This window comes from Lagenorhynchus albirostris, chromosome 8, assembly GCF_949774975.1.
Source record: "Lagenorhynchus albirostris chromosome 8, mLagAlb1.1, whole genome shotgun sequence".
Classification (NCBI taxonomy): Eukaryota; Metazoa; Chordata; class Mammalia; order Artiodactyla; family Delphinidae; genus Lagenorhynchus; species Lagenorhynchus albirostris.
In genome coordinates this window covers 179,337-205,370 of record NC_083102.1, presented here as the reverse complement: position 1 = coordinate 205,370, position 26,034 = coordinate 179,337, and the positions used below count along the sequence as shown (strand labels likewise).

At 50.0% G+C, this 26,034-nt stretch overlaps 1 protein-coding gene across 3 annotated transcripts in view; it reads right to left on the bottom strand.

The window, feature by feature from the left end:
* The window catches only part of VIPR2 (vasoactive intestinal peptide receptor 2), a 69,389-nt gene that overhangs the window by 329 nt on the left and 43,026 nt on the right, over positions 1-26,034 (bottom strand). The window contains exons 5-12 of one of the 3 annotated variants that reach the window (XM_060156244.1): positions 22,137-22,234; positions 11,490-11,631; positions 7,017-7,167; positions 6,308-6,368; positions 5,287-5,356; positions 4,634-4,725; positions 1,389-1,518; positions 1,265-1,306 (exon numbers count right to left, since the gene is read on the bottom strand). In XM_060156244.1, coding sequence (XP_060012227.1) covers positions 1,265-1,306; positions 1,389-1,518; positions 4,634-4,725; positions 5,287-5,356; positions 6,308-6,368; positions 7,017-7,167; positions 11,490-11,631; positions 22,137-22,234 — 786 coding nt within the window. Of the gene's footprint in view, positions 1-1,264; positions 1,307-1,388; positions 1,519-1,866; positions 2,634-2,712; positions 4,258-4,633; positions 4,726-5,286; positions 5,357-6,307; positions 6,369-7,016; positions 7,168-11,489; positions 11,632-22,136; positions 22,235-26,034 lie in introns of those variants that run through there. The other 2 variants (XR_009541852.1, XM_060156245.1) reach the window with 2 other exon arrangements.

Sequence of the window (26,034 nt, the reverse complement as noted above, 5' to 3'; positions counted from 1 at the left end):
CTGGGGCGGGGGCGAGGGCAGGCGGGGCTCAGGCGGTGGGCAAGCTGGAACCGAGACCCCAGCTTCCCCCTAGGGCGAATGCCCGTGGATGAACGCTTCCCCTTCGGCCCTTTTCTGGGTGTGGAGGGTGTGATATCCGTGGACGCGGGGCGGGGACAGACGGGCCTGGGAATGAAGAAGCGGAGAAGGATGCGGGACCAGACGAGGGACCAAGAGAAAGGAGGTCAGACTACGGAGCCCAAGGCTTCAATCCAGAGGCAGCGGCCGCTAATTCGCCTTTTCAGAAAAGACCTCCCGTGGAAGCCGGGGCCCCAGCGCTTTGCCCTACAGTCCTGGTTCTGCTCCCTGGCTCCCGGGGGGCGGGGGTGTCAGGGGGGTCCGGAAAGAACGAGGGGAGGGAGGTGCAGGAGTCGCTCAGACGACACGGGACAGGGAGGCACGGAGCACGCAGCAGACGCCGGCTCGGCCGGGGGAGCGGAGAGGGCTGGACACAGCCGGGGTGGGGCCCGGACGGGGGACCTGGGACGCCCCGGCGCAGGGGGCGGGGCCGGCTGGGAGCCAGGCGTCCCCTGCCCGCCTCCCCGCCGCCCGCGGTCCAGAGCCGGGGTTCTGGGCGCGGAGGGGTCTCCAGGCTGACCCTCCCCTATCTGAGGACTCTCTGCGCGGAGGTGCTGCTTAGGGATGGGAAACGTTTACAGAGCAGAGCCGGCGCTTTTCCTCGGCCTGGAGTTTCCTGCTACTCCCGCCGCCGATGCTGGCTGGCGCTCCCGCTTGGCAGCCCCGAAAGAAGCGAGGAAAGCGATGGAGGGAGGGGACCCTGAGGACCGCGCGGGGCGACAAGGAAGACGCGCGAGGCGCCGAGCGAGCCGCTGGAGACGCAGCCGCCGCCCAGGTGAGGCGAGGTTATATGCGGGGCGCGGCAGAGGCAAAGCGGCGGGTGGGCGGGGCGCGGCCGCCGGGGGTGTGGGCTGGCTGGGGGGCGGGGCTGTCCGGGGGGCGCGGCCGCCTGGGGGCGGGGCTGTCCGGGGGCGGGGCTGTCCGGGGGCGGGGCTGTCCGGGCGCTCGCCTGCGGACAGGCTCTGGGACGCTGCGGGTCGGCGGGGGCGGTCGAGGTGTGCGGGAAGACGGAGCCGAGCGCCGCGGGCGCCGGGCAACGGCACTGACCCCACAGCAGGGCGGGCCCTCCCCAGGGGTTTCAGGGGCGTTTCAGGGACTCCCTCACAAGCCGAGAACCTGTGCTTCCCGAGGAGGTCAAAGGACTTACTTCACTGTTCAGAAAGCAGTAGAGGACCGCCACCACCAGGCCCTGCAAGCAAGCGAGAAGGGCGGTGGGTCAGAGCTCACTCACACCCTCCCCTCCCCGGGATGCCCAGCCCCTTCCCACGCACCTGGAAGGATCCGATGCACAGTTCGAAGAGTATCTGGTACTTGGAGGAGATGCCGATGGGAAACACGGCGAACAGCATGTAGTGGACTCCAAAGAGAGGGATGAGCAGCAGGGTGGACTTGGTGAGCCTCCTGCACCACAGGGGGGGGGGGCCCGAGCTCCCGAGGTGACCCGACGGCCGCCTGCTGGCCAGCCCAGGGGCCCCCTAGCTTTGACACCACCCCACCCCGTATGGAGTGAGTGTGCAAACGCGATGATGGCCACCACTTTGCCTCGTAAAGCAGCAAAGCTCTTCCAAGAAATCCTGACGAGTTTGCCAAGGATGACATTGCTTTGAGCGGGTCTGACGGCCCCGTGTGCCACTGGCTTTAATAGCCGAGACCATCCCCAGCCTTTGGAGGATGGGGGCAAGTTTTACTTTCAGATCAAAAGCAGGGGTGGCCCCCTGCGCACAAGCGTGACAGAAAGTGTTCCCACAGACGGCTGTTTATGGGTCCTGGCAGGCGACCCTGCTCTGGATCGCACAGAGTCTGAGGAATCAGGGAACCTGGACCAGATCTAATTTCTCTGCCTATCAAAGAGCTCTTACCCTCCCTAATCAAAGAGCAGATTTTCTTCTCACTGCATTTGTGTTGAAAATAAAATACCTGACCTCAATCCTCCCCCACCCCCCGCCTTCGAAGCCCCTCCCGCTCCCCGAGCAGGTACAGGACACATTAAGTCAGGGCTTCTCAGCCCTACCTGCACCAGAACCACCTGGAGGTCGTTTTAAAACGCAGACCTGAGAATTCTTCTGTCAGGTGCCCAGAGATGCCGAGGCTGCTGTCGAGACCCCACTTTGAGGACGACTTCTATAAGGCACTTCTGACTCTCACGGCTGCACATGAGAATCATCTGGGGGCTTTTCAACCTCTTCCAAGTCCAGGCTGCCCCTCATCCAGTTAAATCAGGTCTCTGCAGGTGGCCCAGCACCTTCCCAGGTGACTCAACCTGGCCACATTTGGTGTAGCAAGCCCAGCACGTTCTAAGGGTCAGGAGCTTTGGGACCACCGCGGGGCTGGTCAGGAGTGCAGGGGCCTGGGCCCCCAGGTGGTACGTGTGCATGTCCAGGCCCCTGGGTGACCCCAGAACCAGCAGCCGCTCCAACAACCCGCCTCATCCTGGCAACTCTGAGCGGTGGGAACTGAGGCGGGAGGCACCTCCGTGCTCCTCCGCGTCTCCTCTGCTTGGTGGACCCCAGCCCACACTCGGAAAACAACCCGCCTCATCCTGGCAACTCTGAGCGGTGGGAACTGAGGCAACTCTGAGTGGTGGGAACTGAGGCACCTCCGTGCTCCTCCGCGTCTCCTCTGCTTGGTGGACCCCAGCCCACACTCGGAAAAAAGTCACCCTTTGCTTTACATATTTTTGAGGCACTGTGGCACTTACAACAAGATTTCCTCTGTACTGGGCAATCTGCACAAACTCTGAATCCCAGCCGCTCTGCACCAGATGTGAGCATGCCCTGGGCCTTGGTGGGCAGGGAAGGCCTCACTGACCACCCAGCTGCCACCACGTGCAGCTTTGAACATTTGACTTTGCAACACCCACGGTGCACTTGCTGCCTTCACTACCTCGGGTCTCTGCCAGCCCAGTGAGTGAAGGCTGGGATTCTGCAGGGAGCTGCCCTTTAGTTAAATGTTAGAGAGAACCTGCCTGGATTCTCACTATTGATCCATCTGGAATTTGCTGTTGTGCTAGTTTCTAGAAAAGGGATTTAGAAGCTGGACCCCTGGGGCCCTGTGCCTGGAGATCTGCCACTACTGTTACGAGACAGATACACAGAAAAGATGTGCTCTGCCTTTTTGTTATCCTGGAAGAAGAACAGATTCTATCATCCCCACTTAATTTTGTTTCCAAAATAAAAGCATCCATCTCTAAGATCCGCTTAGGAACGCTCCCAAAGAGCCCAGAGGAAAGGTCAGCATGGCCCTGAATAAGACGTGCAGAAACTGGAAGTTCGGTTTGAAGGGCAGCCTGAGCTGCAGGCATGGGGTGAGTCCAGGAACCAGCCCAGCTTCTCACCTGAGCAGTAAAAATGCTACTTGGGAGGTCTGGCTGAAACCACTTTATCCTTTGTGGTCTGACGTGGAATCCTATCTCTAGGCCTGACCTCTGATGTGGGCTGGGCAGAGACTGTCATACCTCAGGGCACAGTTATATGTATATGTTTACCAAACTCTATCGCAACACTTTGCTGGTGCCAGCCACTAAATGTCTTTTGAATATTAACTCTATCAGTCCTTATAACCTTGTGACAAGTATTATTATTATTTCCACTTCACAGGTGAGGAAACCGAGGCAGAGCAGTGCAGTTACCTCCCCCAGGCCTCCAGCTGGTACATAACCCAGCACTGGGCTGCTGACCACAGGGGATGCCACCTGTCTCCCCAGGTCCACCCTGCTGTCTAAAGGAGGGGAGGGAAGGAGACAGCTGAGGGGGGGCCCACCCTGCAGGGGCAGTCAGGTAACCCACCCAGGGTCACGCAGCTTCTGCAGCTGCAATTCCAACCCCAATCTGCCTGTATCCAAGGCTCCTATCAGCTGGACCAACCACTCCACACTAAACTGGCTTTATTTTATACTCGAGTTGTGGGCTTTATCTTTTCTTTATAAATTCTTGATAGAAATTTATATGAGCCTCAAGTTCCTTTACGGAGTTCTCAGACCCTTATTAATCAGCTGGATGATGGGGAGTGATTTACTTAACTTCTCTTCCCCACGAGGGAGATGATGACAGCCATGTTCATGTTGTCATCCAGGCAACAAACTTCACTTGAGTTATTATTAAGTACAGGGCGTGACATGAGGTGTCCCCTGGACCCTGTGGTCTGATGGGGAAGAAAGAACTAAATATAAAATACAAACAACGTGTGGCCAAGGAGAGAAAAGTCAGATTACAGAACAGGAGAGCGGGCAGAACACTTCAATAAGCTGCTCTCTAGAGGACATCACGCTGGAATGAAGGAGAGGAACACGGCTTGAAAAATTGCCATGGCAACGCTGGCCTTTGGACAAGACAGTCCATCTCCGGGGGTCCCTGTAAAGTGGCAAAGAGCACACTCCTGCGACTAAAGGAGAAAAGCTGGGGTCACTTGCAGGGTCCTCGCACCCCAGTTTTGCTGCTCTCCACACATATACTCAGAGTTTCCAGGCTGCCTGAGGTTGGTGAGGGTGGCTCAGAGCTGGAGCTAAACAAATACTCACTTGTACTGTGACTGGTCATTGCCGCCGACATCTGGGGATGTCAACTTCTGCAGTAAAATTCGTATAATACTAACAAAAAGGATGAAATTGACCTGCACGAAAAAGAGACGACACGTTTGTGTGTGAAGTCCCCCTGCAAGGGAGGTGGTGTGGCCGGGATGTGTGTGGCTCAGCCCGCCCTAAACGGGGCTCCAGGCACCGCTGTTTCAGAAGCACCAGGGCCCTGCCCCCTAGTTCTGCTCTTCCCTGCCCCACCCCCCTGAGTCAGAGCCAGACACTGTCTCTCTGCTGCATCACATACGTTCCGACCCCAGGGCGCGGCAGCTGAGTTGAGAAAATTAATTTTGAGACGTGAAATCCGCAGGTGGAAATCCAGTTCTGCTCTAAGGCTGCACACCTGGGGGACCTGACTCTGACCCCCACCCCACCCCGAGGTTCCCCTGGAGGACTGTCTCTTTCTCGCCCTCCGCTTCACTGAGAATTCGTCCTGAAGGTGGGCCAAGCCCACCATGCAAGAGCTCAGCCTCAGGGTACTTGTCTCAGAAGACCTAGTAGAACGGGCCCCTTATAGTTACTACCAGACAGTGGGCTCGCTCTCTGCCCAAGTGTGCAACCCGGCAGGCAACTCACGTTTCAATACAGAAATGACTTACTATAATAGAAATTAAAATTGGTGTTCGTATAACCCACCAGGGAACACTGTGGTCATTGGTATCCCAGCAACTGTTGAAAAGAGAGAAGGAAAATCACGTTACCACCAATTCCATCTACAAACCAAGCACAGGAGGATAAGCACACTGCAGACTCACCCTTTCCCCGGGGCTTGAACACTTTCCCCCGGGGCTTGCGAAACAAAGCGCCCCGGCCATGAGCCCTCTCACTCACGCGGCTCCTTAGGGCGTCCCTCCTGACTGCCACGCGCTCTCTCCAGCAGGAAGCTGGGGTGGGCGGCTTGTAAAATGCCTCCAGCTCACTCCGTTACCCACACCCCTTCCCAGCAGGGGCAGAGACCACCCTCGTCCTGGGTCCTAGCTGGTTGACAGCAGGACGTGGAGTCCTTGGAACCCAGCGTATGCTGCCTAGACCCACGGCCCTGGCTGCCCCTGCAGGTGCCTGTGGCGTGTGAGTGAGCCAGGCTGAGGCCAGGAGAACCGCCCCAAGTTCCAGGGACAGAAACACACCAAATCAACTGGAACTATGTGAGCTCCCAGCTTTGGGTGGTTTGTTACTGGTAGTGGACAACTGGTAGACCCTGGGTCCCGCATGAGGCACAGCGCCGGTGGTGGGAGCTCTTGGTGCTTGGGTCTGGGCCACGGTCTGGCTCACTGTGCACACGAAGCAGAAGTGCTCTGGGCCCTGGTCCAACCGCGCTACCTCAGAGAGCTGCGCCCCAGCTGGCCTCTCAACCCGGCCTCCTCGCTGGGCTGGCTGCTCCGTCTCTGCCTGGTTGACCCCACCCTCAGCTCCGCTGCAAGGCCCAGCTCAGCCCCACCTGTCCCTTGGCTCTTCTCCAAGCACTCCAACCCGTATTCCTCCCCGTGCAGTTCAATGTCCTCCCCATCCGTGTCCAAAGGCTGCCTTTGACCAGATACGAAGCTTCTCTCTGGTTTCCCAAGACCAGTGATGCCAGGACCTCAGTGCTGCTTGACCTCTCTTTACAGGCATGGCACTCACCCTGTGTCTTCTAGTGAAAGCCTGGCCGCAGTCCACGCACCTGTGCAGACGGTGGGGATGCCTGCAGAAAGACACCTGGTGACCACAACCCCGTGCTGGTTACTTGCACCAGCCCAGCAGGGGCACATGTGGGAGCTTTCATTAGCCTGATGGTCAGGGACAAGGGCCTTCCGATGAAAAGATCAAGTGGAAGCTCTTCATAAATACATACAGGCTTATGCTCATGCCTTACTAAGCAGTGAAGATAACTGAGTATGTGTCTGAAGGCTTCATGGTCCTGAAACGCATCTCTGTGTTTCTGGGTGTCGGTGTCAATGTGCTGGGGAGGCTGTGTTCAGACTTGGCAAAGACCTGCAGGGGAGTCCCTCACTGTGAAGGTGGGGGTCCCACAGCTGACGCACAGCCCTGCTGATGGGCACGTTAGTGGGACCTCGTGATAGATGGTCTCCCTGCTTCTGCTCCTCCCAGGCCCCTACCTTCTGACTTGCCCACCATCAGGGTTTGCCCCAGGAATGAGAGTCAGAGCAGTTTTAAATCAGGTCCTGGCTCCCAGAAATACTAAGCTGTTGGCTCTAGAAAAGCTCTTCCTACAGGGGCGGCACAGCATTTTTCTGAGCTGAAAGCACCTGCATTTATAGGTCAGAGAGGACAGCAATCAGGAACCTGGGGGGCTTGGGGGTGGCAGTGGGCTGTCGGGGGGAGTCCTTACCCCATCCAATCAGGAGATAGGCCACAAAGCGCCGGCTGGGGGAGAAGATGGCCACCAGGAGGGTGTGGAGGTACACCCCCTCCACCAGAAGCCAGTAGAAGTTGGCCATGATGCAATACTGGAAGAAGACCAGGCTCAGCTTGCAGCCCACCTGGATGCCACAGACAGAGTGAGAGAGCACACTGCGTTTGGATGAGGACTTTCGGGGCGGGCAGCCGGCTCCAGGTCCCAACGCGAGCCCGTGCTGCACGAGGCGCGTGGCCACCCAACACAGAGGTGCCGCCTGGAGGTGTGTGCCTGTTCAGGTGAGGCCCTGGAACTCGCTGGAGGGTAGCATGGGGCCCAGGCAGATGCACAGTGTCCCTGAGGGTGACATGTAACTTTGAGAGTGACCATGTGGGGCCTGGCACGCTTGGCTGACCTCCCTCTCCTTCCTCCTGACCCCCCTCCTCCCTGCATCCCCCCTCCTCCCTGCATCCCCCTCTCCTCCTGCATCCTCCTCTCCTCCCTGCATCCCCCTCCTCCCTGCATCCTCCTCTCCTCCCTGCATCCCCCTCTCCTCCTGCATCCTCCTCTCCTCCTGCATCCTCCTCTCTTCCCTGCATCCCCCTCTCCTCCTGCATCCCCCTCTCCCTGCATCCCCTCTCCTCGCTGCATCCTTACCCTCCACTCACTTCCATTTTTTCTCCTCTGTTCTTCCTCACTGTGCACTCTTAACAAGGGATGGAAAAATAAAGGAATAAACAAGAAACCCACCAAATACATTATTTCCCCAGGAGTTTTGAAAGGGAAAAATTATGTATTACATAAAGTAAATGCATTTTTAATCTCTCAGACCTTCATATAAGTAAACATATCAGGTATTTCCACGTCATGAGCAAACATGAAATTGAGGCTTTCAATCACTAAGCTTATATAAGTGAGCTGAAAACAAGAACAGTACTTTCACTTCTATCCTTCTTCTGTATCTTTGCAGCCGCCTCCCCTAATATGTGTATGTGGCTGATAGGTGGATGTACTTCCATATATGTGGACACACTCATACACGTGTGTGGGGTGGACAGAGTTGCAGGCAATGCACGGCAGCCTCTCAGCTGGCTCCCCGGGGTCATGAGGCGCTTGGACTCACAGCGGCTCCATCCTCTCCAGGACGCTCCAGCCCCTGACCTCGCACCAGGTCTCTCTTGCCTAAGTGGAGTGTGGTTCCGTCTCTTTCTAAGGCGGTTACGGTTTACTGATGCTGAGGGCGGGGAGGGGGTCTGCATGTGGAGGCGGCCCACTGGACATCGGGGCTGGGCCGCCGTAAGTGGAAAGACGCACGTGACAACACTGCTGTGGAGACAGGAGAAGCGACCCAAGACCTCGTTGGGACAGTGACAGAGGCGCGTGCTGGGTGTCGAGGAGGGAAGAGCTCCACACCCACGGGTGGAGGGAACCTGTGGTGAGCCCTGCTGGCCGGCGCAGAGGGCACGTCCTGCACACGCAGCATCCGTAGCACCCGTGGCATCTCTGCCTTTGGAAAGCTGTCTAGCACTATCTGTCGCAGTGTAAACACATGTGCCCTTTGGTCCCTCCAGTCTCTCTCCAGACCCACCTGACCGAGGTGAGAGCACTGGTGCATGAAGATACACGTACACTGACGCTTGTGGGGACAGAAGATACAAAAACAGGGTGTCGTGCAGATTACGTCACACCTGCACGGTAGATTCAAAGCAGACCCTGAGACACCGCTAGACTCAGAGGATTTCCAGGATATCCTGTTGGAGGAGGAAAGAGGACACAGCGTGTTTAAGATGATTCCAATTCCATTTTCTTGATAAAATGTTTAAAACGCCATGTCTGCATTTCTTTCCTGTTGCTCATCCACCATCAACACACTCTGAGGACAGGAGGTTTTGGGGGTTGACGGGCTGTCGGCTGACCTCGTCTTCTTTGGCGTGGAGAGGCCGACGGCCATGCGGCCGGGACAGCGCCCCACACAGACCCCAGCAGGGTCTCAGCCAGCCCCGTCCCCTGTCTCAGAGCCTCCGTCACTGCACACGGCCAGATGTCCAGGGGGCCGATCTCCACTGTCCGTGGGGGTCCTGACGGTCGGCTTCAGGTGGCCCTCTGGGCGCTCATTTTCTCTAGACTGGAGCACGGTTTCCACAGGTTTAGATCAAACCCAGACCAACAAGTGCAGAGAACGAGGCGCCCACACATGTGCGGGCTGGCCTAGGTGGGGACGGAGGCAGGGGTTCTGTCTCCTGGCCCATGTTTTGATCCAATAAAGACACTGGCTTCTTTGAGCCCCAACTCCTTGAAAAGGACGAGAAAACAGCACCTACCACGAGGGTTGTCAAAGGCAAAATCAGGTGTCACAGCTGGAGATACGTGTCCTCTCAGGCTCTACGGGGCCAGACGGCATTTCCCTAGAGTGCTGGGAAGACTTATAGCATCTGCAGGTGCTGGCTAAGAGCAAGTCAACAGGATATTTTGTTTAAACATGTGAAGATGGCAGCTGCAGGGCTGGGGATATGGGCCTTGGTGCCTCTGTGGGTCTCATGCCTGGAGCCCTCAGTGCGCAGTGAGCGGCAGAGGCGATGGCGTGGTGATGTCCACGTGTGCAGTTTCACTCGTCCTGTGTCCACAGCTGCCCCACACTCGAGGACATGGGCTCCCCCAGCACCATGCAAAGCCCCTCCTTTGGAGCCGTCTTTCCAGGGACGGAGCCAAACTCGTGATGGGCAGAGTCTGAAGGGTGTGTGTGTGCCTGGGTCTGTGCGCCTGTGTCTCTTTGTGAGCGTACGCACGCCTGTGCGTTTCTGCGTGCCTGTGCACCTCTGTGTGCATGTGTTCTGCGTGTGTGTGCACTTGTGCACCTGTGAGTGTTGATGGGCTCTTCTCACTTCCCCTTCTCCTGCCCCCTCTGCCATTCTGGCCCGGGCTGTGGGCCTACATGGCAGCTCAGTGGGCCCAGGACCCTCTGCAATGTGCAGACCCCCAGCCCAGCCTCCAGCCCTTGTCTCTGGCTCTCCGCCTCCCCCCGACCCACCCGGGACAGCAAGCAGCTGGTCAGCATTCAGTTTTGGGCCGGGTGCATCCCTGTTCAGATGCGTCAGCCTCACTGCAGAGCCCAGGGTGGGCTTACCCCTAGGCAGGTGGGACTTAGGGCAGGGACACCCAGGTCCTAGCTTACCCCTAGGCAGGTGGGACTCAGGGCAGGGACACCCAGGTCCCCGTTGCTGCCCGTCCCTCAGCCAGATCCTCCGTCTACACAGCAGGAGAAAGTTGAGAGCACCGCTCCAGGGCCTGCTGTCTGTGGGCCCGTCAGGGTCACTACGTCCTTTAATGAAGAGCTAAGTACGGAGCGCTGCTTCGAGCAGAGCTTTGAGACACAGAGACGGGACCGAAGGCTCCTCAGCGGGAGGACAGCCAGGCACCCCTGCTCCAGGCCTGCGGGTGCACCCCCAGCTGTGCAGCGGAGGCTCGATCTAGGGACGAGAGCCCAGGGGCCGCACTTCCACCTGCGGCTGGGACTTGCCAGGTGGAGGATCTTGTTGCTAATTTCTTATTATATTCAGTCCACATGCCTCCTGGTCAAGATTATCCCAGGAGTATATTGATATTTATTGCACCTGCAGACCTAAGAAGCAGCTGAAGTTCTTCGGTGTGATAAAGGCTTTACTATGTTAAAACGACATTGACTCAAATCTGCTCAGTCCGGGGCAAGGGTGGCAGCACGTGAATCCATCCGCTTGGGAGGCGGGCGGAGAGCAGCATTCCGGCTAGTGTGGAAGAGCTGTGACCAGCACTAGGGTGCCGTGTAGAGCCCAGGCGGAGGGTGCGGCTGGGTGTCGGAAGACTGGGTAGAAGGACTTGATCTCAGAGGAGCTCAATATAAACGCACTAAACTCAACTATGCCTTAAAGGCCCACTAATGTCCACCACAAGCCAAGCCTGCACTGCAGAAACTAACAGTTAAGGTGATTCATCCTCTTGCAAAGAGCTGGGTCCGCGGGTCACGGGCGCGCACTGCGCTCCCAGCAGGTGCTGCGGGGACGCACTCACCGCGCAGGTGATTTCCACCCAGCAGTCAGGGGAAGCATCTACTGCTCAGAATCCCGGACGTGTGCGGAGAAAACGGCGTCGTGCGTGCCCACCCGTGCCAGGAACATCCGGCTCGAGCTGCCGCTGGTGCTTCGGGGCAGCGGCCTCTTGGGAGGCCGGCTCTGCCTGGGGTCAGCACTCCGGCCGTGACCTCCCACCGGGCAGTGCCCACGTGCCCACCTTGTGTTTCTGGCCACCGTGGGCCTGCTCCGAGCTCAGGCCCGCTCCCGCGCCCTGACGGGGACCACCGGCTCTGGGACTTCTTCCCGATGCCAAGTGGGGTTGGAGTAAAGGGATGGGTGGTGGGGAGGGAGTTCGGTGGAGCTGGAGTTCACACAGGCACCTGCCCCCATGAGAGGACCCCGCCCACAGGGACAGCCTTACCCAGGATGACGGCTGGTCGGGGCAGTGCAGAGTCCCTGAGCTGGAGTACAGAACGTCGTCCTTGACCAACACCGAGATGGCCCGCAGGATGAAGGAGAGGAACAGGTTCAGGTGGATGTAGTTCCTGGTGCAATGCAGCTTCCTGCGGAGGGGGGAGGCGGTGGTGGGAGGGGAGAGGGGAGTAGAATGGCGGGGAGAGGGTGATGGGGGAGAGGGGGAGGCATGGATGGGGACAGAAGGGAATTGGAGGGGAATTGGAGGGGGATGGGAAGGGGGAGGAAATAATCAAACACTGATTTGGGGCACACTTTCATAGTTGCCTGTGTGGCTTTAATCTTAAGGCTTCTTTTTTATGGAAGTTAATCATTTATTTAACTATTCCTTATTGTATATTTAAGATGTTTACAGCTTTGCATTATGATAAATATTTTTGTGCATAAACCTTTTCCCTTATTTCTGACTTAGCGCCTTAGATCAGAGTCCTAGAAACAGGAGTTCAGCATAAAAGTATAAAGCAAAGCCGTGCTCAGTCGAGCCTGCGGTGGCATGCCCCCACTTCACAGATGTGCAGACCACCCATCTTTGCAGCAAATTTCCGGCAAGACCCACATCAAAGGACCTGTCTCTGAACTTAACTTTATGTGATATTTTGCTTCTCTAAAAAATGCTCAAAACATTTTGTTTATAGTTATTTTACAACACTTAAATTCTGCTTTGGAGAAGACTTAATTGGATACTTGCTTTAACTCTGACTTTTAATTGTCTGGAGTCTTTAAGAAACAAGCTGTCCCACACAGATGCACTTCCAACATTGTTAATCATTAACTCTTTAGGGTTAAGTAAAGTTTACAATTTTTGAAGAACATTAAAAAATGTATACTAAAATAGACTTCCACCTGTGGCTACGAAGGGAAGCTTATCTGACTTCCCTCCCACTAGGGGGTCAACGTGATTTAAAAAATTATCTACTTGGAGAGCAGCGGAAGCAGCTAGGACTCGAAGGACAGGGTGCTGGTGAGGAGGGAGGCACTGGGGCTCTTTGGGCACCCACCTCCTCTTGTCTCCTGGGCTGTTGGTTAACCTACGTCTCAGGGCACAGCAGCCAATTAGAGAACAGGGGCCCAGAGCTTGTAACATCGTCACTGGACGGAATGAACAACAAAGGAAGTTAAGGGCTTTCAAGTTAACAGACTCCAGGAGCAATGATTCTGGAGAAAAGGAAAACACAGAGAGCCCAAAATTCAGCACGCAGTTATCTACTGAGGTTTTCCTTTCCTTTTTCCATTGCCTAAGGTGTTCATGTGTTGGATGAGTAGAAAGATTCCCAGGCCTTCATCTGAAACCCCTAAAAGGCTATGACGTAGGAATAATGACAAAAAAGCCTTCACAGAGCCTGAAATACAGCCTCAAGTCAACTCAATCCCTGCCTGGCTCAGGCTGGTCTGCCCATGTTGCTAGAAAAATTAAATCCTCTCTGTAGTAAGAGATCATCTAAAGTCTCTACAATTTAATTATATGTAATTTCAGTAAATTAATAAGTATGCTATAAACAGTACCAAGTGATCAAATACAGTTAAAAAGGAAAAAACAAAAACAAAAATAAACAGAGAACAGAAGGAGATCCAGACGCTGGCATTTTAAGACATGGACTGTAAAATTACTCTGATTAATATAGCCAAGAAAATTGGTGAAGATATGGAGAACCTTATTAGAGGATGGAATTAATTGTAAAAATCAGATGGAAAATTGAAAACTTAAAAAAAAACCCTGAAATTAAGAATTGAATAGCTGGGTCTAACATTAGAGTAGACACTGTAAATCAGAGTATTATAAGTTGGAAAATAGATCAGTAGAATGTGTCTAGACGAAAATAGAGAGAAACAAAATAATGTAAAATATAAAGAAATAGGAAATATATGGGAAATGATGAAAATGTTAAACATACTTGAAAATGGAGCTTCAGAAGGAGAGGAGAAAGGATAAAGTAGAAGCAATGTTTGAAGAGATACCAGTCAAGAATTTTTGAAATTGATAAATAACAGATTAAAGAAATTCCACTAACTCCAAGAAGGAGGATTACAAAGAAAACCACACTAGAGCCCATGATAGTATAACTGCTAAAAACCAAAGACAAAGAAAAAAGTCTTCAAAGCACCCAGAGAAAGACTCATCCTTCAGTGGAATAATGGTGAGACTGGCAGCTGACTTTTTCAAAAGAACTAATGATGCACATCTTTAATGTGAGGAAAGAAAACAACTGCCCACAAAAAATGCAATACTATCAAGAACATCCTCAGACATGAAGGCAGGGCTTCCCTGGTGGCGCAGCGGTCGGGAGTCCGCCTGCCGACGCAGGGGACGCGGGTTCGTGCCCTGGTCTGGGAAGATCCCACATGCCGTGGAGCGGCCGGGCCCGGAGCCTGTGCTCCGCGATGGGAGAGGCTACAGCAGTGAGAGGCCCGCGTACAGCAAAAAAAAAAAGAGGCAAAATTAAGATGATCTCAGGCAATCAAAAATCATGAGAATTCACTCCTGGGAGGCCTGTGCCGAAGGAAACACTAAAAGGAGATCTTCAGGCAGGAGGAAAGTGATCCTGGATGGAAACATGAAAATTGAAGGAGGAATGAAGAGCACCAGGACAGACAGACAGGCAACTGAAAATAAACACTGACTTCCAGACAACAACCGTAATCATGCCTTGTGGTACTTATAAAATGCTATGAAGTCTTGAGTTGACTGGGAAGCAGTAAAAATAGCAACTGGAGGTTAACACCTATGAGACAAGGATGCATGTTGTTAATATGGGGTGAAAACCAGAAGAATAATAGAATATATAACTAACAATCTGAAAGGGGAAAATTGGAATAATAAAAATACTTGACAATTTAAAAAGAAACACGAAGTGAGTGCAGGAGCAATGAAGCAGCTGAGACAATTGAAAGCAAAGAGATAGAAGACGGATTAAAACTCCAAGTTGTCAGTAACTAGTCTAAATGTGAGTGTAAAATACTGTATGTAAAAATAAACATAGACTGGAAATAAAAAGCAAATCTCAATTAATGGAGCTTGTAAAAAAAAATAAATGGAGCTTGTAAAACACTCAAATTAAATATAAAACAGGGAAGTTCAAAGTAAAAGCACAGAAAATATATCTTGCAAATATCAAATAAAGAAAGCTAATATAACTACATTAATATAAGAGTAGATTTTTTAAAATCAAGGGACATTACTAAACATGGACAGTTTAATAGGAAAATAAAACATTAAATGGGTATGCCCCTAATAACATAACCTTAAAATATATAAAGCAAACAGTGAAAGAAATAAAAGAAGAAATAGACAAGTCCACAATTATAGTTGGAAATTTAAATACATGTCTGTCAGTAACTGATAGAACAAGTAGTTAAAACAAACAGTAAAATTTAGAATATTTAAATAACATGATCATCAAAATTATGTAAATGACATATGTAGCATACAAACCAATAACTGTGGAAATTATATTGTCTTCAAATGAAAATGAAACTTTTACTAAAATAGACCACATTCTGAGTCATAAATCAAGTCTCAACAAATTGTAGAGGATTTAATTCATGTGGTATGCTCTCTGATTACCATGAATCAAGCCAGATTACCATGAATTAAGCCACAATCCAACTTGTTACTAATTTTCTATTCAGCTTAGAAATTAATCTATAGTTTTCTGTAGCCTATGAGTTAAAAAATAATTAAAAAAAAGAGTTTAGAAAAATTAGAACTCGATAATGGAAAACACATATTTAAATGTAAAAGATGGAACTAAAGCAGGTCTGAGAGGGAAATGCGTAGGTATAAATAAACGCATTTTAAACAAAGGAAGGCTGAACATACACCTAACTTAAGAAGCTAGAAAAAGCTACCACATAGAAACCAGAGAACGCAGAAGGAAGGAACCAATAAAGATAAGCGCACAAGCCAGTCAATTAATGAATAAGCATACAGGGGAGAAAATTAAAGTCCAAAGTTGATTCTTGGAAAACACTGATAAAACTGATAAAGCTTTATACAGTAAGATTCATCAAGATACAAAGAAGGAAAATAAAAATGACCAATACCAGGAATGAGAAAGGAGATATAAGTATAGCTTTTACATACGTGAAAAATATAATAAGAGATATAGAAATGTAGGTGAAATGAATAGATTCCTTGAAAAATACAACTTATAACTAACATAGGAGAAACAGAGAATCTGAATTGTCATATGTCTGTTTTAAAAACTTGAACCTTAAAAGAAAACCTTCCCACATGACAGCTCTCTGCCCAGATGGCTTCACTGGTGAATTCCACAAACGCTACGGAAGAAATAGCACCTTATCTAACCCACATCATTCCACAGGATAGGAAAGGGGGCACTTTATTATTCACCTATGGACAAGCACAACTGTCATATCAAAGCCTATCTTACGAGAAAGGAAAATTATATCAAATTCATGACTGTAGACACAAAAATCCTCAACAAGACACTCGTAAACTAAACCCAGTTATATAGTAAAAGGATAATATATCACAACCAACTAGGGTTAATTTTAGGAATGAAAGGTAGATTTAATATCAGAAAATCTACCTATGTATTTTTTCACATTAAATGAACAAATGATAAAAACCATCTGCTCATCTCAATATACGCAGAAAAATCATCATAAATTCAGCATCCATTTGTGATTAAAAACTCAGAAAACTGGGAATTGAAAGGAATGCTCTTAATCTGGTAAAGAGTATCTTCAAAGTATCTGCAGCAATCGTCACGCTTACAAGTGAAATATTGAGAACTTTCACTCTGAGCTCAAAAATAAGAAAAGGTGGTCCTCTATCATCACTTCTATTCATACTGTGCTTCACAAAAACTTGAGCTGCATATAAGAAGAATCCAGATGAGTTTACAGAATAATTATAAAATTCATAAATAAGTTTGGCAAGTCTGCTGAAGCAAGATCAATATATCAATGTCAATTCCTTTTCTAAACGTTATGTGTACACAAATATATACGACAGCATAAACAAATACCTCAGCATGACTATCAAAAGACGTCCATGATGTTTACTCAGAGAACCACAGAATATTATTGAAAGAAATTAAGAAGGCCCAAACCAATGGAAGGATCTACTATAATCACTGGTTGGATGATTAAAAACTGTAAAGATGTCCAGTCTATCCAAGCTGATCTACAGATTCAATGCAATCCAAAATGAAATCCCAGGAGAGTTTTTTTAATGGCTACTGACAAGCTGATTAAAACAATTCACATGTAAGTGCAGATGACCAACCTCTTCCTAGTGAGAAAGAAGAGCTGACAGATTTACACTGCTGGAAGTCAGGGCTTATTATAAAGGCACAGCAATGACAGCAATGTAAAAACGGCACGTGATAGATAAAGAGGGAAACGGGACAGAGCAGGGCATCCAGTCCCTTGATACACAGCCACAAAGATGCCTTTGCAACGCACTGGTGCAGGTGGGCTTTCCAGGTAATGGTCCTGGAGAAACTGAACACAGAGAAAGCGAACGACCTTAACCCCTACCTCACACCATACACAAAAATAAATCACCAGTGGATCATAAACCTATACATGAGAAGTTAAAATAATAAAAATTTCTAGATGATAACAAAGAAGAACATGCCAGAGATATTTTAAACAGGCTCAGGAAGCTCTGACTACAAAGACAGATGGTCAATAGGCTTCATTAAAATGAAGAACTTTCACTGATCAAAAGACTCATTAGGGGGGTGTAAAGTCGAACCACAGTGCTAGAGATAAAATCTGTGATACCCATATCTGACGAAAGGCTGCTCTCACAGGACTCCTAAAAATTAACTTAAAAAAAGACAGACAGCTGAATAGAAAAATGAGCAAACACTTGAAATGGTCCTGCAGGAAAAAAAGTTTCCAAACACATTATATCATTATTCACCAGGGAAATGCACATTAAAAACACAATTCTATATTACTATAGACAGTGGGGGGGGAGGTGGAGTGGAAGGAGTCTCCGCAAGGCAGGTGGGCACGTGCAGTACCTGGAGAGACTACACCTGTGCATGGCCTACGACAGGAGAGACATATGAACGTAAAGTAAACATGAATATAAATATAAGTGTGCACACACACACGCACATCTGAAGAACTGTGTACGCGCGTGCAGGAGAGAACTCACAAGAATGTCCACAGCAGCCCTGCTTGTGGTCGCCCCAAACCGAGAGGCACCCACGTCTCCGTGGACACTGAACAAAGAAATGAGTTGTGTTATCTTCACACAGCAATAAAAAAGAACAGGATAACTGCACGCAACAATTCGGAAGAACCTCCCTGCAAAACGCTGAACTGGGGAGACTGGGGCGTTCCTTCTGTAAGATCCTAAAATAGGCAAAAGCAGTGCGTGGTGTCAGAACTCTGAATAGCGGTCACCTTCTGGGAAGTGGGTGGTGACGGACACGCAGCGGCCTGGAGATCGGCTCCTGGTGCTAACCGTGCTGGACGGCGACCTGGGCGCTGTGCTCCCTGGGGACAAGCATCACACTGCATGTGGAGCCCTGCCCACGTCCCTGCATGCACACTTCACTCAGAAAAGTCCATTTCTGTGTATTCAGCGTGACCCCAGACCTCGGTAATGACGACATTAAATACGACACAGGAGCAGTTCTGAAGCTCAGTGACCCTGCGCTGCGGTCCGACGGCTGCAGGCTCGACGCTGCCTCGGCCTCGTGTGCTCCTCGTGCTGGGAGCTCTCATCTCTCCAAACCCTTTTCTTTCTTTTCTTCTTTTCTCCACTCCTCTTCCCTTTCCCTCTCCCCATGTCTCTCCACTGAGCGGGGCTGGGGTTTGTTGCTGTCCCCCAGGTGAGCACAGCCCCCCCAGGTCAGCAAGCTGTCCAAACGAGTCACGTTGCCGGGTCTCTCAGCGACGCTTCACCACACAGTTAAAGTTTCACTTCCAGGCACTGATCTAACGGGTGACGGATGTAGCTGAAAGCGTGTCTCCAGATGACAGGCTGGAATCCGCCCCCGACGGTGGCGTGAAGGGGCTCCCGAAGGCGAACGGGGTGAAGGTGGTGGTGGCTCGGGGCCCTGCGCTCACCCGCTCAGCAGCCTGGGGCACGTGGCGCCTCCGAGGCCTCCTCCTCTAACTGGTAAAGCTGGGACGTGAGAGCACTTACCTGGTGGAGGTGTCGTAAGGGCCCAATTAACAAGCCCCTATGAAATGCATGGCACAGTGTGTTAGCAATTACTGCTGCTATTCCTGGGCCTGTGAGGACCACAGGCCGCACTCGAGGATGCCAGCAACAGTGACCGCCCACGACTCCCACACAGAACCAGGCCCCGCGTTTGATACCCAAGTCTGCATGCCCTTCGGGAAAGAAAGAGATGAAGAAATGAGATGTTCCATTTCTCCACTGTAAAGTAAGAACCTAAGTGTCCATTGACAAATGAATGGATAAAGAAGATGTGGCACATCTATACAATGGAATATTACTCAACCGTAAAAAGAAACGAAATTGAGTTGTTTGTAGTGAGGTGGATGGACCTAGAGTCTGTCATACAGAGTGAAGTAAGTCAGAAAAAGACAAATACCGTATGCTAACACACATATATGGAATCTAAAAAAAAAAAAAAGCTTCTGATGAAACTAGGGGCAGGACAGGAATAAAGACACAGACCTAGAGAATGGACTTGAGAATGCGGGGAGGGGTAAGGGTAAGCTGGGATGAAGTGAGAGAGTGGCATGGACATATATACACTACCAAATGTAAAATAGATAGTTAGTGGGAAGCAGCCGCATAGCACAGGAAGACCAGCTTGGTGATTTGTGACCACCTAGATGGGTGTAGAGAGGGTGGGAGGGAGACGCAAGAGGGAGGAGATATGGGGATATATGTATACGTATAGCTGATTCACTTTGTTTTACAGCAGAAACTAACACAACATTGTAAAGCAATTATACTCCAATTAAGATGTTAAAAAAAAAAGAACATGGTTGCTTGATGCTTTCGTAGCTTATGGGCTATATTTTGGAGAATAAATGTTCGATGACTGCAAAGAATTCCGTTTCCTGGGTGTAATCACCATGACAATGGAGCGTGTTATTTTTATAACATGGATTTTAGAATTAACTCAGTCTCTCAGCTCTCCAGGGAGGTGGCATCAGCAGATGGAAGTGGGAAGGGTGCCTGAGTTGAAGGCAGAGCCTGGGACTGTACTCCATCCCTGGGCTCTGGGCACTTTTTCCTGGGATCATTGCACACTGAACCAGCAGAATGACAGCCAATGCAGACACATCCTTTTTCTAACTAAGAAGTGTCACCTGCAGCTGAAGAATGATGTCCATGTAAAGAAGACTGTGATATGCATAAAAGCATTGGAGACTCTCTTAATGGATCATGACCGTATTTGCAATAATTCCAGAATGCTATTGCTGGCTAGTTGTTAAATACATCATGAAGTGCAAATCTGAGGGAAATTGCTGTCAAGAATATGGATTGCTCAACATGCGAGCTCTTTAAAAACAAACTGAAAATTTTCTAATTCAAGTTACCCTGTGCTGGCTTACCTCCCTAAATGTTTCCTTTCTTTTTTATATTTAACAATTTCAAGATTTAAAAATGTACAATAAAATGCAGAAGATAGCAGAACAAATATTAATATAATACCAGTGTTTTTTTAAGAACTTTTTTTATCATATAAAATATTATAGGTCTTCCCCACACTTTTCAAAGTGCAGTTCTGGGTTAAAGGCATTGCCTCATTCTTTCTGAGAATTATCAACTACCTCACACAGCCGAGATGCCTGAAACTAGAGGAGCACCACTTAACGTCTGCTGAGATCTCCGCTACCTGCTCCATCACCTCCACTCACTCAGTTTTCTTCCAAGTATGGACTTCCTAATGTTCTAAAAACACTCCATTTGTTATATCACTGATTTTATATGAAGACCGGCTAACATTTGAACTATACTTTAGCAAAGGGAAATAAGATATGTGGTGTGTGGGAGGAAAATAAAAGCGGAGTTGGTGTTCCCAAGAGAACCTCCAGATGGAGCCAGAGGCCGCGAGGAAGTGAGGCCACCACGTCTCAGCCAGACGGGATCTGAGCTCTGACCACTCACTGTCCTGACGAGGCGTCCAGAAGGTCTGCACAGTGTTCCAGAAACTCAGGTACATATCAGACCCCACCCCCTGAGCACCTTGTGGCAGCCTGTCCCTTAAGGACAACATTTCCTTCTGCATCAGAGCCAATCCTAGCTCTTGCCAGACAACTTCAACAACCTGCGGCTCTTGCCTTTACAAGCCCCGACTCCTTCTCTTCCCTGGAACACTCTCAGCTTCACCTGAGTCTGTGTTTCTCGAATTGCAATTCCTGAGACCCCAAATAATGCTCTCTGTTCTCTACAGATTATTATTATTATTATTATTATTATTTTTGTTGTGTGTGTGTGTGTGGTACGCAGACCTCCCACTGCTGTGGCCTCTCCCGCTGCGGAGCACAGGCTCCGGACGCACAGGCTCAGCGGCCATGGCTCACGGGCCCAGCCGCTCCGCAGCATGTGGGATCTTCCCGGACCTGGGCACGAACCCGTGTCCCCTGCATCAGCAGGCGGACTCTCAACCACTTGCGCCACCAGGGAAGCCCTACAGATTATTTTTTGACAGGTGATCAAAACCCTGTTAAAATAAGCTGGATATCACCCATTTTACTTAAGGCTAGTGATGCTTAAGACCCAGATTTAATCCTAAAAACTAGAACCTTTTCCCAGATAGAAGCGTCGACCTCCATCCTTGAACCCTGACCACCAGCCACACAACGTCTGTCATTAACTCCCAGAGACCTAGCACAGACCTAGGAGGGTCCAGGAGCAGGGGAAAAACAGGCGCCGTTCAGAGAGCACCTCCCACATGCCATGTAGGCTCCATCAGCCTCCATGTAGACGCACAGAGAGGTTAAGCAATTTGTCCAAGGTCACACAGCTGCTAAGAGACTGACCCAGGATTTGAACCTGTCCTCATGCTCCTGAACAAATGACAGTGTCTCTTAACACAGCACCCACTGTGAGGCCCAGATGTGGGTGCTTCTGAGTGGGAGGGGAAGGCCAGGGTGCCTCTGTATTTTCAAAGCATTTGCATATTGCTGTTTAGTAAATAACAGTTGAGCTGCATTCTTTTTTTTTTTTTTTTTTTTTTTTTGCGGTACGCGGTCCTCTCACTGTTGCGGCCTCTCCCATTGCGGAGCACAGGCTTCAGACGCGCAGGCTCAGCGGCCATGGCTCACGGGCCCAGCCGCTCCGCGGCATGTGGGATCTTCCCGGACCGGGGCACGAACCCGTGTCCCCTGCATCGGCAGGCAGACTCCCAACCACCGCGCCACCAGGGAAGCCCCTGAACTGCATTCTTATCCATGGTCAGTACTGTCTCCTCATATGAGCAATGCAGAGTATTTAAATACAAATGTCAACATTAGCATCATATTTCATGCTGGCATTTTCCCAGGGAGTTTGGTTGGCTCGGCACAGAGGAGGGCTTGGAGCTAGTGGTTTCTGCCCTCCTCTGATGGGCCGAGACGGCTTAAATGGATGATTTCCTGTCTCACGTTTCTGGCAGGATTGCGTATTTCTGCCACTTACCTGAAGAGGCAAAGAATTATGCTTCCGGTTGTAAGGGAAATCAGAGAGACACTGTAGCCCAGGGTGTAAATGGCCTTCACCAGAATATAAAACGTGATCTGAAAGAGAGGAAAGTGCATCTGTAAGCTTCTGGTGGCTGGCATTGGACAACGGGCTGGGTTCCTGATCTCACCGTGCGTTCCCTTCAGGTCGGGCTATGGGCTGCTGATGCTGGAACACACGAGGCAGCCTGTCTTGGAGTTCCACCTCCATCCTGAGCCCAAAATGGCACTCTAAACACCAACCTGTTCCCCTATAATTCATTGTGAACAACCTGGGATGGTTTCCATAAAGCAAACCTGCATGGAGGGAGCCGCCTGGGGAAGCAAAGGAAGCAAGGACGTGGGGACCACATTCGGAGGAGGCCTCGAGGCGCCGCCCCGAAGCAGCAGGTTGGACGCGCTCAGCCTTCCGGGTGGGAGAGAGGAAAACCACTGAGCCCGTCTTAACCTCCAGGAGCGAGCAGCCCGCTGAGGTGGGCGCTGGCCCAGCCCTGCGGTCTTCCCCGAGGCCACCCTGCCAGCTCCCGCTAGAACCAAGCGGGTCTGGACCAGGAAGACACCGCCCTACGTAGGGGCTGCCGCCTGCCTCCCGCAGGGTGCGTTCTTCCTCCCCCAGTGAATTCCTGGTGTGATCTGGGTCTTAAGGCAGCGAAGACGGCGGAGCTAAGTGTGAAGAAACAGCAAATCCTGCCTCGAGCGACCCCGTCTGAGGCCTCGCAGGTCGGCGTGTGGGATTTGTCGCTTCGTGGCTTCCAGCCTGCGGGGGAGAAAGCAGAGGGAGAGCTGGGCTTCCGAACCGTCCTTGGAAACCCTGATTTCAGGTTCTGTCCCTCTCCTGTTCGCCTCCTGACGCAGGATTGCAGGCAGGACTGGGGTGTTCGGGGCAGCTGCCATCGCGTCACCTGTGGCAACAGTTCGGGTTACACAGTTGGAAGATGAAACATTTCAAACCCACTGAAAGCACAGAAAACAACGTGATGACCGCACACGCACCTGCTGACAGACGCCAGAACCTAACCAGCCACTGAGTAAAACTGCGGGGGGCCCACTGCCGAGCCCGAGGCTTGACCCCGCCCCCCGTGAGCCTTCACGCTTTCGCGCGTGTGTCTGCGCCGCCTGCTGTCCTGTGCCGCTTTCCCCTGTTCTTAGCTGCCCGCCCTTTAGTATTGCTTTACATTGTCTTTGCTGGGTTTCCCCATGTTTACCTTTTTGTCTTACATTTTTCTTGATTCTCAGTTCTTCCTTCCGGTTTCTTCTTTCCCCTGAAGCACACTCCCTACGCACGTTTAGTGGGGGTCTGCTGGTTGTGGACCCATCGGGTTTTGTTTCTCTTTCAATTCTGAGCAGCCGCTCAGCGGGTGGGTTCTGGGTGCGGACGAGGCCCCCACTTGGGAGGCGGCTGCGTCCGCGCAGTCTGTCTTTAAGGTTCTCCGCAATTTGGTGTGTTCCAGTTTCATCACAGGGGCCTGGCTGTGCATTTTCTTTTATTCACGGTGCTTGCGGTGGTCGGGGTCTCCGTTTCTCCTGCTGAGACTGTGATCCGATTGATGCTGGGCCACCACCGGATGCCCAGAAACTGCTCTATTTCCCGCCCCCTCGTCCCTCTGCTGCATCCGGGCAGTTTCTTTGGCTCTACCTTCCCTGTTCCAGAATTCTCTTTTCATCTGTATCTGATGTGCTGTTTGATATACCTACTTGATTTTCATTTTTTAAAATTAAGGTTGATTTACAATGTTGTGTTAGTTTCAGGTGTACAGCAAAGTGATTCAGTTATATATGTGTGTGTGTGTACACACACACACACACACACACACACACACACGTATATTTTCTTTTTCAGATTCTTTCCCATTATAGGTTATTATAAGATACGGAATATAGTTCCCTGTGCTACACAGTAGGATCTTGTTTATCTATTTTACATATAGCAGTGTGCATATCTTAGTCCCAAACTCCTAATTTATCCCTCCCCCACTTTGCCCTTTGGTAACCATAAGTTTGTTTCCTATGTCTGCGAGTCTGTTTCTGTTTTGTAAATAAGTTCATCTGTATCATATTTTATATTCCACATATAAGTGATATCATACGATATTTGTCTTTCTCTGTCTGACTTACTTCACTTAGTATGAGAATCTCTAGGTCCATCCATGTTGCTGCACATGGCATTATTTCATTCTTTTTATGGCTGAGTAATATTCCATTGTATATATGGACCACATCTTCTTTATCCATTCATCTGTCGATGGACATTTAGGTTGCTTCCATGTCCTGGCTATTGTAAACAGTGCTGCTATGAACATAGGGGTGCGTGTATCTTTTCAAATTATAGTTTTCTTTGGATATATGCCCAGTAGTGGGATTGCTGGGTCGTATGGTAGTTCTATTTTTAGTTTTTTAAGGAACCTCCATACTGTTCTCCAGAGTGGCTGTATCAATTTACATTCCCACCAACAGCGTAGGAGGGCTCCCTTTTCTCCACACCTTCTCTAGCATTTATTATTTGTAGATTTTTTTTTAATGATGACCATTCTGACCAGTGTGAGGTGATACCTCATTGTAGGTTTGATTTGCATTTCTTTGATAATTAGCAATGTTGAGCATATTTTCATACGCCTATTGGCCATCTGTATGTCTTCTTTGGAGAAATGTCTATTTAGGTCTTCTGCCCTTTTTTTTTTTTTAATTAATTAATTTTTGGCTATGTTGGGTCTTCATTGCTGCCCATGGGCTTCCTCTAGTTGTGGCGAGCAGGGACTACTCTTTGTTGTGATGCACGGGCTTCTCATTGTGGTGGCTTCTCTTATTGTGGAGCATGGGCTCTAGGCACGTGGGCTTCAGTAGCTGTGGCACAGGGGTTCACTAGTTGTGGCTCATGAACTCTAGAGCATAGGCTCAATAGTTGTGGCGCACGGGCTTAGTTACTCTGTGGCATGTGGGATCTTCCCGGACCAGGGCTCAAACCCATTTCCCCTGCATTGGAAGGCGGATTCTTAACCACTGTGCCACCAGGGAAGTCCCTGCCCATTTTTTGATTGGGTTGTTTGGAGTTTTTTGTTGTTATTGAGTTGTATGAGCTGTTAGTATATTTAGAATGTAAGCCTTTGCTGGGCGCTTTTTTTGCAAATATTTGCTCCCATTCCGTAGGTTGTCTCTTCATTTTGTTTATGGTTTCCTTTGCTGTGCAAAAGTTTATAAACTTGATTAGGTCCCACTCGTTTATTTTTGCTTTTATTTCTATTGCCTTGGGAGACTGACCTAAGAAAACACTGCTTTGATTTATGTGACAGAATGTTTTGCCTATGTTCTCTTCTAGGAAGTTTATGGTGTCCCGTCTTATATTTAAGTCTTTAAGCTATTTTGAGTTTATTTTTATGTATGGTGTGAGGGAGTGTTCTAACTTCATTGATTTACATGCAGCTGTCCAGCATTCCCAACACTACTTGCTGAAGAGACTGTCTTTTCTCTGTTGTATATTCTTGCCTCCTTTACCGAAGATTAATTGACTGTAGGTGTGTGGGTTTATTTTTGTGCTCTCTGTTCTGTTTCATTGATCCATGTGTCTGTTTTTGTGCCAATACAATGCTGTTTTGATTACTGTAGCTTTGTAGTATCATCTGAAGTCTGGGAGGGTTATACCTCCCCTTTGTTCTTTTTCCTCAAGATTGCTTTGTCAATTCTGGGTCTTTTATGCTTCCATATAATTTTTAGGGTTACTTGTTCTAGTTCTATGAAAAATGTCATGGGAAATTTGATAGGGATGGCATTAAATCTGTAGATTGCTTTGGGTAGTATGCCATTTCAACAATAATAATTCTTCCAATCCAAGAGTATGGGATAGCTTTCCATTTTTAAAATCA